Genomic DNA, 12720 nt, shown 5'->3' on the forward strand with positions numbered 1-12720 from the left:
TTTAAATAGTTCAGATCTGACTCTTCTTCTGTTGTGCTCCACTTGTCCAGTTTCAGTGCACCATGCTGAGATATGCCGCAAACAGGTTTTTGGAAACCATCTTGCTGCCACTAAGCTATTTTCTGTCAGTCAAAATGTGGTATTTTTTTTATATTTTTCATCGACTAAAACATCACATCTATTAGCTGCTTCCAATTTTGGGAATCTGTTACAATGTCAGACTGAGCTTGGAGAAGGCAAACACAAAAGCAGGGTAGATTTATAAGGGGTTTTTGATGAATGTCACCAGCATAGCAATGAACATTAAATGCACAGTGATAGTGTGAAGGCCTGGCGAGGAAATTACAAGACTAACAAAGGGTCACAAAAGACTGAAGCCTTGTCCACACATAGCAGGTATCTCACAAAACAAAGATATTTTTCTCAGATTTGGCCTGTAATCCACACAAAAAATGGTAATTTATGGAATCAAAACTGTTTCTTTGAAAAATTCCTTTGACCAAAGTGAAGATGTGCAAATACTCCGTTTGCACGACTGCACGTGGACATATGTAACCGGGCTCTTAAGTTCTGAAGCATTACCGTCTGACAGAAATACCACGACGTCACATGTGTGACCTTTGTTTATAACGGCATGGACGTCGTCAGTACTACGTTGGTGTTATCCATTGTCCAGGCGCTTGGTGTGTGTTTATACACTGCTGTCAGAACCGCTCCACATAGACGACCAAAGGCGAAGGCGAGCTATATTCCACCACCTAATCATATCATGATGGAGGCATGTTTCGTGTTTTGTGGAAGTGACGTTGTGAGATGGAAGGTTATTCTGATTGGATAGGATTAGGGGTGCTACTGGCGCCTAAAGGTTTGATACGCTTATGAATGTGCTTGACAATGCGGCTATATGGGTATGAATAGATTTGTTTTTATAAAAACCAATTTTGTACTGTTCGGGGGGGGGGGGGGGGGGGGGGGGAGATTTTTGGCTACGTGTGCACATGGTCCAAAACTTTATACCTACTTTATACCTTTATACCTACATAAGTTTCTTATTAGTGTAAATGCTTGTAATTTATCTTGGCATTTGCTTGTTGAATGCAACTTATATGTTGCTTTTGTTTTCCATTAAATAAAACCCTGATTAGGTCTTTTTACTGTGGTCCAAAATTTTAGATCTACTCGACCAAAGCAAAAAACAAAACTGTAAAAGACCTTCAGAAAGCTGAAGAACTTGTGTTTAAGATCACTTAAAAGATTCAACGCAGAGTTAAATATGGAGACAAGGACTGGCTCGGGACTGTAAATCCTCCTCAGCCTTCATGTTGGTGAAAGAAGACAAATGAAGCAAACCGCCTACTTAACCTCCTCATTGGAAGTAGAAGCATTTTTCTCCCAGACTGAGATTTATTTTAAAAACCCTTCTTTTCCTCCACATTGAGAGCACCCACAAATCTCCCACCAGCGGGCCAATAATTCATGGACTTATTATTAGTTACACTTGGAGCAGACTCCTTGTTTCTCTCATGAAGTGGCGTACTGAGATATTTACGCAGCACAAATATTTCCCCTCCATCACGATCACTCATCACTGCAGCTCTGTGTATTATTAAAACAGGAGTCCAGTTTGTTTTCCTTTCGTTCCCAGGATGAGATGGATTTTAGACTGAACCCCACAGGAAGAAGACTGGATTTATTTAAAGGTCATTATTTTAATATGATTTAATGTAGAGAAATCAGTTAGTACACCAAACTGGTGTGAATTGTAGTATTTTGGGAGAAGAGGTGACAGAGGAGTTCTAGGTGGAAGTAAACCGGCAACCTCCAGCAGTTAAAAGTGAAGCCTATGCAGAAGTGCATAAAACTGCAGTTCCCCCTTCATCCACTAGGGGCTCCAAAACAGAGCAAATCCCCATAGACTCCCATGTTAAAAAAAAACAACTTCACTACAGAAATAAACATGTTTACAGTCTGGTTCAAAAATCCATTTTAGGTTTAATAGGTCAGGTTTACATTCATGATAACTGTGGGGGGGAGTGAATTGTTTTTCTAACTCCTCTGTTTGAAAGTAATTTGATCTAAAGGTTTGGCACATTTGAGGGCGTGTTCTCTTTATTGACAGGTACCTGATCTCCCACTTTAAGTCAGAAGAACGTAGAACAACCGCGGTTTTTAGCCGCTTAACAACATGACTTAGCTTTATCCCCACTTACCTCCGTTAGCTGGTTAGCTCCTGTTATCTCCGGGTTAGCTTGGTTAGCTCTTTGCTACAGGCAGACCAGAGTTCGCTCTGCGTCAATCATCCACCATGACGCTCACAGCCCCCCTCTCAGCTCTACCTCTTTGCCCATATTTGTATTTTCCGGACGAGAAGACACGCATACCCCTGCAAAGGTGGCGATGGTAGGAACCGCTCACCGAGCTTCAATTCAGCTCTTCAGAAACCTACGGGTGACGTCATGGAGGTTCTGTCCGTCTCTTTTTATACAGTCCATAATGGAGGTGGGCCGTTTTTTTTCCGCTAGACTAGCAGATGAGGTTAGACTGGAATATCTATGGACTATATAGATGACAAACAGTGTAATCCAAGTGAAAGGAGGCAAAAAATGGAGGTGAAAGGGTAAAGAGATGTATACCAGCAGTTTGGAACACAGTCAAGTGTGATAAAAGACAAGAGGGTCCTAAAGACCTTGAAACACTGCTACGCTTAACAGAAATGAGTCCTGCTTCTTATACATGCATATTTTTGTTGTTTCTGGATGTGTAACATGATGTAGCAAACAGAGGAGCAGCACCACAAACTGTGGAGGCAAAGCTGGACAGTTTAGTGCATGTGTGACCAATGAACTGAACAAAGAATAATCTACAACGGCAGCAAAGACCACTCCCATCCACTCTTTTGTTGTCTTCTGAGAATGTTTAACCTGTATGACCAAACAACCATAACGATGCAAAGGATGTAGTATTATGCAGTAATGCTGGAAAACATTTGAAATAAATGTGTTTATTTATATAGTAAAGGAAGCATAAATAAGCCTTCAGATGGATTGGCCATGTACAGAGGAGGGATTGCAAATCCTACCTAATCCTGGCAGAAGGATGTTAAGGTTAGAACTACCAAGCAGGAGGCCTGCAGGAAGACTGAGAAGATTTATGGATGTCGTAAAAAAAAAAAATCTGTTTACCTGCATCAGCAAAGCTGTGGAAGCGGCAACTTTCCACTTCCTGCTTTTCTGTGTTAACCACGCCCACCTTAAATGTCCAACCAATCAGAAGATACCACTCGGAGCCCCACAAGAGAAAAGTTCTGCCAGCTCGATGTGTCGAGAACGGTCTTAAACACGTCCGCAAGAACAAGATTATGTTATTTTCTTCTAGGACCCTCAAGAACAAGAAAAAAGTTTTCGTTTCTCTCGGAGGATGTCGCAGACTTAAAGGATGCGTGGGAGGACGCGGGCAGTAACACGGACTACGTTTTAAATGGACGTACTTCTCTATGTCTGTAAATGAAGTATTAATAAGGTTTTAGTTGTTGTTAAGAGAAAATTATGTAGATGATAGGACTAAATGGCAGCAGATGATAATTAATACACAGCAAAAAAAAAAGATACTTTATTACAGTTTTTTATTTAGTTGACAGTTTGTCTGACTTAAACTAATAACAAAAATATAACCTAAATTGTTATTGCTAATAGTTTTACTTATTCCATTATTTCTTAATGTTTTAATCTAGTATAAGCCATTAAATATGTTCATTTGAATAATTCTCAGGATTATATTACATGCAGGATGTTCGGCTATAAAATATTTATTTTTCTGTTCATCCACCAAATAAAATCAGCTGAATGAATGTCTCTTTATGTAAAAATTATTAAATTTTTTTAATCGTTTTAATCATTTTTAAATGATTTTTTAATCACTCTATATCATTTTATGTACTCTATTAATTCTTCTGCACCCTGTTGAAATGCTTTTAATTTGCAGAGGTTGCATGTGGAGTTATAAATTTGTATCTTTCAGTCAGCTGCCAGGAAAACCTTTAAAACGCAGAAATAAAATGCAAGACGACTGAGAGTGGAGTGAAATAAGTTAATGCATTCTTTAATAAATTTTTAAATAAATAATCTTGGATAAATAAATCATTTTTCTGTAAATTCTTGAACAGCTTCAGGATCAGTGAATAAATGAATAAAGAGCTGCAGCAGAATCTTGGATATTTCCTCTAAATCACCGGCTGAACGTTCAGATGAGAACCTTTTGCTCTTTAAAAGCAGCATAGCAACCTTTAACTTGCTAATGTGGTTAATCTTAACATCTATGGTCACAGATGAGGGATATTGAAGTCATATTTCAAGCAAAAATCACACAAAAGATGAAACATTTGAGCTTAAACACGTGACGTGAGGGAACATTAGAGAAGCAGAAGGCTTCATAATGAACACTTTGTAGTTGCAGACGGTCTCTACTGTAACGTTACCTGACAGGAGAATTTCATCTGGCAAATCTTCATTGTCTTAGTTAGAGAGGATGAGGCAGGTGCTGAGTGATTTAGACTCATAAGAAGGCTGGATTTCACTTCCAATCCTTCATGCTCCAAAGTCAGTCTGCTCTCAGGCCTCAGCAAGACGGCTCATGACCTTCATCATCAGCTCCTCCTTCCTGAGTTTGGCTGTTACGGGAACTCCTCTCTGCTTCAGCCACAGCAGCAGCGTCGCAGAGTTCAGTTTGGACAGCTGGAGAGAAGAAGAAGAAATAGTTAAAACAGATCAGGATGAAAGTCAAGGAATAGTTTAATTTCAGTGAACATGAAATAATCAGGAGAGAAAAAAACATATAGCAAAAATCTCATGTAAATATACCAGAACTTCATCAGGTTATTTTGTGTGTTCGAGAGATGAAATATTAAAGCTATAGTTGGTGATCATGCTCAGAGACATTTTTGTTTTTACTCTGGGTGAAGTGGTTCCTCATCCTGATAGTAGTCTGTACATTTTGTAATCATGAACAATAAGAAATACAGTTAGACCCCTCAGTTTACTGTGAATCTGTAAAGACTCTGACCAGTTCAAATGTTCAGACCGAACTGAAGTTGTTCATTTCTTATATTTCATAAGCCTCTCCCCCCGGCTCCCCTCCTCCCCCTCCTGATACCTGACAGCCACACCCTGCATATAAACAGCGTGTTAGGATGAAAATACAAAGTAGTGAAGAAGAAACTCGGAAGGCAAACATGGCTGAGAAAATGCAGGAACGATTCCCTGACCCGGCTCGGGTTATTTGCCTTCTCCTGCGTAACAGCCGAGAAAGAGAAAATCGCTGCGAATTAAAAAGCCTTGGATCACGCAAGGAGCAAAACCAGAGGACGCCACATTACCTACCCCAGCTTTAAGCCCAACAGTGTCTGGTAACAGACTTCACATCAGGAAAACCAGAGAAAGCAAAGCTCTTACACGTAATGGACTCATCTCCTGATGTGACTTAAACTCTGACAAAGGAGGAAAAAATAACCAGAAAAAAACATGTTAATGTTGCAGACTTGCATATAAAACCTGCAGGATAAACCTGAAAATAAAAGAAAGTGTAACTAACACGTTGTTGTGAAGTTGCAGGTCGGAGCTGTAAAAACTGATTAATGCTGTTATTAATCTCCTCTGCTCCCTGTGGGCCGCCACCTCCTCCTGGCCATTCATCACCCGAACAGTCCTCACCCGCCTCCAAGAGGAGGGTTGTGAGGAAGGTGAGGCTCACACTCCTCAATATGGACTGTACATCCCCTGAACGTGGGCAGCGCTCCTGATGGGTGTTTATGAGGCAGCTGAAGTGTAAGAACAGTAGGAGGTGTAACGATGCAGCAGAATGAATGCAACTGCTCCCCCTGCTGGTGGCGCTGTGGCTCTGCAACATTAGCTGAAATTTCATTTCTACTCTAATTTCTACATGTTACTAGGGCCGCACGATTCTGGATAAATGAGAATCACGATTTTTATGCTTAGAATTGAAATCCCGATTCTCTCACGATTTTTTTCCAATATAAATATTTATTGCACGTATTACAGGAACATCAGCTTTGCAACACCTCTCCCTGAGCCGTCACCTTATCGTGGTGGAGGGGTTTGTGCGTCCCGAAGATCCTAGCAGCTATGTTGTCGGGGGCTTTATGCCCCTGGTAGGGTCACCCATGGCAAACAGGTGTCTAGGGGAGGGACCAGACCAAGCACGGCTCATAGACCCCTATGATGACAACCAACCTGGGCATGAATGTTCCCTTGCCCGGACGCGGGTTACCGGGACCCCCCTCTGGAGCCAGGCCTGGAGGCGGGGTACGAGAGCGAGCGTCTGGTGGCCGGGCCTTCGCCCATGGGGCCCGGTCGGGCTCAGCCCGAAAGGGTTACATGGGCCCCGCCTCCCGTGGGCTCACCATCTGCGGGAGGAGCCGTAGGGGTCGGGTGCAATGTGAGCTGGGCGGCAGCAAGGGGCGGGGACCCTGGCGGTCCGATCCCCGGCTGCAGAAGCTGGCTCTAGGGACGTGGAACGTCACCTCTCTGGTGGGGAAGGAGCCTGAGCTTGTGCGCGAGGTTGAGCGGTTCCGACTAGATATAGTTGGACTCACCTCGACGCATGGCTTGGGCTCTGGAACCAGTACCCTCGAGAGGGGCTGGACCTTCTTCCACTCTGGAGTTGCTCATGGTGAGAGGCGCCGAGCAGGTGTGGGCATTCTCATCAGCCCCCAGCTTGGTGCCTGCACGTTGGGGTTTACCCTGGTGGATGAAAGGGTAGTTTCCCTCCGCCTCCGGGTGGGGGGACGGGTCCTGACTGTTGTCTGTGCTTATGCACCGAACATCAGTTCAGAGTACCCACCCTTTCTGGGGTCCTTGGAGGGACTGCTGGAGGGTGCTCCTTCTGGGGACTCCATTGTTCTGCTGGGGGACTTCAATGCTCACGTGGGCAATGACAGTGAGACCTGGAGGGGAGTGATTGGGAGGCATGGTCCCCCCCCTCTGAACCCAAATGGTGTTTTGTTATTGGACTTCTGTGCTCGTCATGGAATTGTCCATAACGAACACCATGTTCCAGCATAAGAGTGTCCATATGTACACCTGGCATCAGGATTCCCTGGGCCGCAGTTCAATGATCGACTTTGTAGTCGTATCGTCGGACCTGCGGCCACATGCCTTGGACACTCGGGTGAAGAGGGGGGCGGAGCTGTCAACTGATCACCACCTGGTGGTGAGTTGGCTCAGATGGTGGGGGAGGAAGCCGGTCAGAGCTGGCAGGCCCAAACGTGTTGTGAGGGTCTGCTGGGAACGTCTGGCTGAGTCCCCTGTCAGAGCGAGCTTCAACTCCCACCTTCAGCAGAGCTTCGAACATGTCCCGGGTGAGGCGGGGGACATTGAGTCCGAATGGGCTGTGTTCCGTGCCTCTATTGCTGAGGCGGCCAGCCGGAGCTGTGGCTGCAAGGTCGTTGGTGCCTGTCGTGGCGGTAATCCCAGGACTCGTTGGTGGACACCAGCAGTGAGGGATGCCGTCAAGCTGAAGAAGGAGTCCTATCGGGCCTTCTTGGCCTGTGGGACTCTGGAGGCAGCTGATGGGTACCGGCGGGCTAAGCGGCATGCGGCTTCGGCTGTTGCCGAGGCAAAAACTCGGGCATGGGAGGAGTTCGGCGAGGCCATGGAGAAAGACTTCCGGACGGCTTCGAGGAGATTCTGGTCCACCATCCGGCGGCTCAGGGGAGGGAAGCAGTGCTCCATCAATACTGTGTACAGTGGAGATGGGGAGCTGCTGACCTCAACTCGGGACGTTGTGGGTCGGTGGAGGGAATACTTCGAAGACCTCCTCAATCCTACCAACACGTCTTCCCATGAGGGAGCAGAGCTGGTGGACTCAGGGGTGGACTCTCCTATCTCTGGGGCTGAAGTCGCTGAGGTGGTCAAAAAGCTCCTTGGCGGCAAGGCCCCGGGGGTGGATGAGATCCGCCCGGAGTTCCTTAAGGCTCTGGATGCTATGGGGTTGTCCTGGCTGACACGCCTCTGCAGCATCGCGTGGACATCGGGGGCAGTACCGCTGGATTGGCAGACTGGGGTGGTGGTCCCCCTTTTTAAGAAGGGGGACCGGAGGGTGTGTTCCAATTACAGGGGAATCACACTCCTCAGCCTCCCTGGTAAGGTCTATTCAGGGGTCCTGGAGAGGAGGGTCCGCCGGATAGTCGAATCCCGGATTGAGGAGGAGCAGTGTGGTTTTCGTCCTGGTCGCGGAACAGTGGACCAGCTCTATACCCTCTCTGGGGTCCTGGGGGGGGCATGGGAGTTTGCCCAACCAGTCTACATGTGCTTTGTGGACCTGGAGAAGGCATTCGACCGTGTCCCCCGGGGGCTCCTGTGGGGGGTACTCCGGGAGTATGGGGTACCGGACCCCCTTGTACGAGCTGTCCGGTCCCTGTACGACAGGTGTCAGAGCTTGGTCCGCATTGCCGGTAGTAAGTCGGATTCGTTTCCGGTGAGGGTTGGACTCCGCCAAGGCTGCCCTTTATCACCGATTCTGTTCATAACTTATATGGACAGAATTTCTAGGCGCAGCCGAGGGGTTGAGGGGATCCGACTTGGTGGCCTCAGGATTGGGTCCCTGCTTTTTGCAGATGACGTGGTCCTGTTGGCTTCATCTGGTCGTGATCTCCAGCTCTCGCTTGAGCGATTCGCGGCCGAGTGTGAAGCGGCTGGGATGAGAATCAGCACCTCAAAATCTGAGACCATGGTCCTCAGCCGGAATAGGGTGGATTGCCCTCTCCGGGTCGGGAGTCAGGTCCTGCCTCAAGTGGAGGAGTTTAAATATCTCGGGGTCTTGTTCACGAGTGAGGGAAGGATGGAGCGTGAGATCGACAGAGGGATCGGTGCGGCGTCTGCAGTAATGCGGGCTCTGCGCCGGTCTGTCGTGGTGAAGAAGGAGCTGAGCCAGAAGGCGAAGCTCTCGATTTATCAGTCGATCTACGTTCCTACCCTCACCTATGGTCATGAGCTGTGGGTCGTGACCGAAAGAACGAGATCTCGTATACAGGCGGCTGAAATGAGTTTCCTCCGCAGGGTGGCCGGGCTCTCCCTTAGAGATAGGGTGAGGAGCTCAGTCATCCGGGAGGGGCTCAGAGTAGAGCTGCTGCTCCTTCGCATCGAGAGGAACCAGTTGAGGTGGCTCGGGCATCTGGTCAGGATGCCTCCTGGACGCCTCCCTGGTGAGGTGTTCCAGGCATGTCCCTCGGGGAGGAGACCCCGGGGAAGACCCAGGACACGCTGGAGGGATTACATCTCTCGGCTGGCCAGGGAACGCCTTGGGATTCCCCCCCGCAGAGTTGGCAAATGTGGCTGGGGAGAGGGAAGTCTGGGCTTCCCTGCTTAGGCTGCTGCCCCCGCGACCCGACCCCGGATAAGCGGCAGAAGATGGATGGATGGATGGAGCTTTGCAACAGCTGACACTGAACATAAAACAATTAAGTTGTTTGAGTTGGATGAGCACGCGCTGAGTTGGATGGGCGCGCTGCTTGACTGGCTGCGACCTTACTTGGCTGTCTCCCATATTGTATGTTGTCTATTGTCTGAATTTGTGCTTATGCTTAGAGGTGTGTTTTTTTTTTGTTGCATCTTTATCCTTCCCCCTTTAGGTGAAGTGTAGAGATACTTCTTTTTTTTCCCAACACCCACTCATCCTTCCTCGTGTCATCTTCTCCTCATTTATAAGGCAGCGTCGGTAAAACTGGCTGCAGGGCCGAAGTATCAGTTTTGTTCTGTAAACTTGTCAAATGTAAATGTCTGTATGTCTAACCTTGGATGAGCTGACTTGAACCTTGAATTTACCCTTGGGGATAAATAAAGTTTCTTTGATTTGATTGAAATGTCTTAATGTTTTAATAGTAACGTTTTTGAACAATATTTTTTCCGTGCATAAGGTGATGGGAGGTAGGTATGTTTCTTAAAATATAAACAACAGGAGGGTTGGACATGAAGCTAGAAATTTCACACAGCGGTCCTTTGGTTAAATGTGATATTCTGACATTTAACAATGGAGGACAAAAGTGACAAATGTCGCCAACTGGGTCTGGAAAGTCGCTAGATTTAGCGAGAAAGTCGGCAAGTTTTTTCCTACCAGCATCTGCATCACATGGTATAAGGATCCGCCGTGGTCATTTGTTGAGGGAGACAGAGGGAGCGCTTGTTTTTATGCAAGTGATGTCCCAGTTCGAAATGCGGTACATTCGTGGTCTTTCTTTTTTTTTTTTTTAAATCGTCATTTGAATATGAGATTGTATACGAGTATGAATGGAGATCGTGATATTTTAACAATTAATTGTGCAGCTCTACATGTTACCATTTTTAATCGGATTTGCAGTTTAAAGACCTTTAGACACCGGGACCGATGTGAATAAACGATACTTAAATTATGAATATTACGGTGTGTCACTATATAACGTTTTATGTGTTTTTCTCAGTTTTGGTTTCCTGTTTTATTTTGTAGTTTTTTCCTGTTCAGTCCCCGTGCCTTGTTTCTTGTGTAGCCTTTGTTTCTGTTCATAGTTTTCACCTGGTCACGTTTGTTCATCCATTTCACCTGGGTCTTGTTTTGTTCCCCAGTATTTATAGCCTTTAGTTTCAGTTCTGTTTGCTGGTTCACTGTGTTTGCTTGTCTGCTGGTTTGTTTTCCCTGTTACTGGAATTGAAGTTTTTGGATCAAATGATCTTGGTTCAGCATCCTGCCTCCCATTCCTGCATTTGGGTCCTCACCTCCACCACAACTCGTGACAACGGAGGGGAAATTGTCGCCGTTTCTGACTATTAACACCAAGTGCGATGTGAAATTGTGAATAAATGATGAAAATTATAAAACAAACTCGTAAACTGGGTTCCACATGAAGCCACGAGAACAGTTTGCCGATGGTGCAAAAGAAAAGGCAAAAATAGGCGCTGGGTTCATTCTGTTCTGGAAAAGAGAGGGGAACTTGAGGAGTTTTATTGTTTAATCCAGGAGCTGAAGCTGGACCGAGACCACTTCAGGACGGACTTTAGGACGTTCGTAGGACAGCTGGAGGATCTGCTTTAACAGCAGCTGCTTGCTTTAAGAAGCAGAAAAGAAAAAATAAAGACGCTCAGATATGATTCTAGAAAGTTTGAATGAAATAGCAGCAAAGTGACGCGCATAGCTCGCAACCACTGATCCATCAGTCAACAAGCCTTCTCTGATTGGTCGATTACATATCTGTCGAATGTGAAGATATTAAAAAAAACTTACCACAGTTCGAAAAAATAAAACTCACAAAATCGCTGGATGGAATTTTGTTTACATTGATGTTAAACTGATCCAATAGAAAATATTGCCGTGCAAATTATCTGGACGAAATATTCAGAGTAGGTGTGTAAAGGGTTAGGGTTAGGGCCTGTAAGCCCCAAGTGTAAAGGCCTGAAAGCAATCCTGAGGAGAAAATACTAGGGGTGGTAAAATCGTATATTGGGATGTTTTTTTAAATTGATTTTTTTTTTGTAAAAAAATACGTTTTGTTCAAATAAATAAAAATAATCCATCAGAATTTTCTTAAATTTAATCATTCTTATTGTTTTTATTGATCTTTTTACTTGTCTTCTTGGGTGTTATAGCAGCAGAATCATGGTCTGGCTACTGTGTTGTTTTTTCCTCATTGAAATGAAGGAAAATTACGAGCAAAAGAAGTTTTAATTTTTTTTTGTTTTCAATCTACAAAAATCTGCAATAACGAAGAATTGTGAGAATCACAATTTAAATCCAATCAGCACCCAAAAAATCGGAATCGAATCAAAACAAAAGCATATCGTCACAGCCCTAGACAATACCCAACAGCTTCTGCGGTTCAGCAAAACCAGCCCTTTCTCTTAGAGGGAGCAGGTACCACACAGATGATCTGATCTTTTTTTTTTTTTAACAGGTTTTCCTTCTTCGATTCTGGACGTACTCAAAATACTCCAGTCCTAAGAACATGCTGTATAAATTAGAGAAACAAATGTTTCTGTAGTTCAGAGCAGAAAGAGCTGAAACCAGAAAAATGGCTGTTGGACAAAGTTTATGCTGAATGTGCACAACTGAAACCTCTGCAGTGAAGAACTGATCAGCTGGTTCATCAGGACACATTAAACAACAGTACTGCTCAAGGGCCGGGCCATACGACCAACCTCTCTTATCCCAATATAGCTCATATTTTTTAACCCCCATAATGATAAACATAACGATATAGAATTGTTTACATAATTTAGTGTGAGTCATCAGTTATGTGTCAGATGTGTTTGGCAACGGCAGCAGTGATCTCCTTCCATCTGGGGGAACTATAGCCGTATGACGTTTCCTGGTCAGCTGTTTTTATTCATTAGTTTCACCTGTCCTCATTAGTTCATTCACATCGCGTCTTGTTTAGTTCAGTGTATTTATACCCTTAGTTTTCTGTTTTCTGGTGTGGGTTCATTGCGTTGACTAGTTCCCCGTGTTCCTACGGCTAACATAAAACCTGCTAGACTCTGCACCCCTGGCCTGGCTACTCTGCGTTTGGGTCCACGCCTCAGCGCGGCACTTTCTGTGCATTACGAAACATTCCTGGTTCTGTTGTCTTTTCCTGAATGTTTTCACGTTTTCTGACATGTTCAGTGTTTTTGCACCTGACAACACACCAGACTGTAGCTGTAATCAAACTGCTATCACCACAGTTACAGCAAGCATGTTTTC

At 45.2% G+C, this 12720-nt stretch overlaps 1 protein-coding gene across 1 annotated transcript in view; it reads right to left on the bottom strand.

Annotated features, from left to right (window-relative positions):
* Positions 1–4607: 4607 nt before the first annotated feature.
* cUnh18orf63 (chromosome Un C18orf63 homolog) overlaps positions 4608–12720 on the bottom strand; it is a gene marked incomplete at both ends in the record, with an annotated part of 30322 nt that continues 22209 nt past the window's right edge. Inside the window, one exon of the mRNA XM_079259596.1 lies at positions 4608–4730. Within this exon, the coding sequence (XP_079115722.1) occupies positions 4608–4730 (123 nt within the window). The remainder of the gene's footprint in view (positions 4731–12720) is intronic.

The sequence above is a fragment of the Telmatherina bonti genome, assembly GCF_933228915.1.
Source record: "Telmatherina bonti genome assembly, chromosome: 20".
NCBI lineage: Eukaryota > Metazoa > Chordata > Actinopteri > Atheriniformes > Telmatherinidae > Telmatherina > Telmatherina bonti.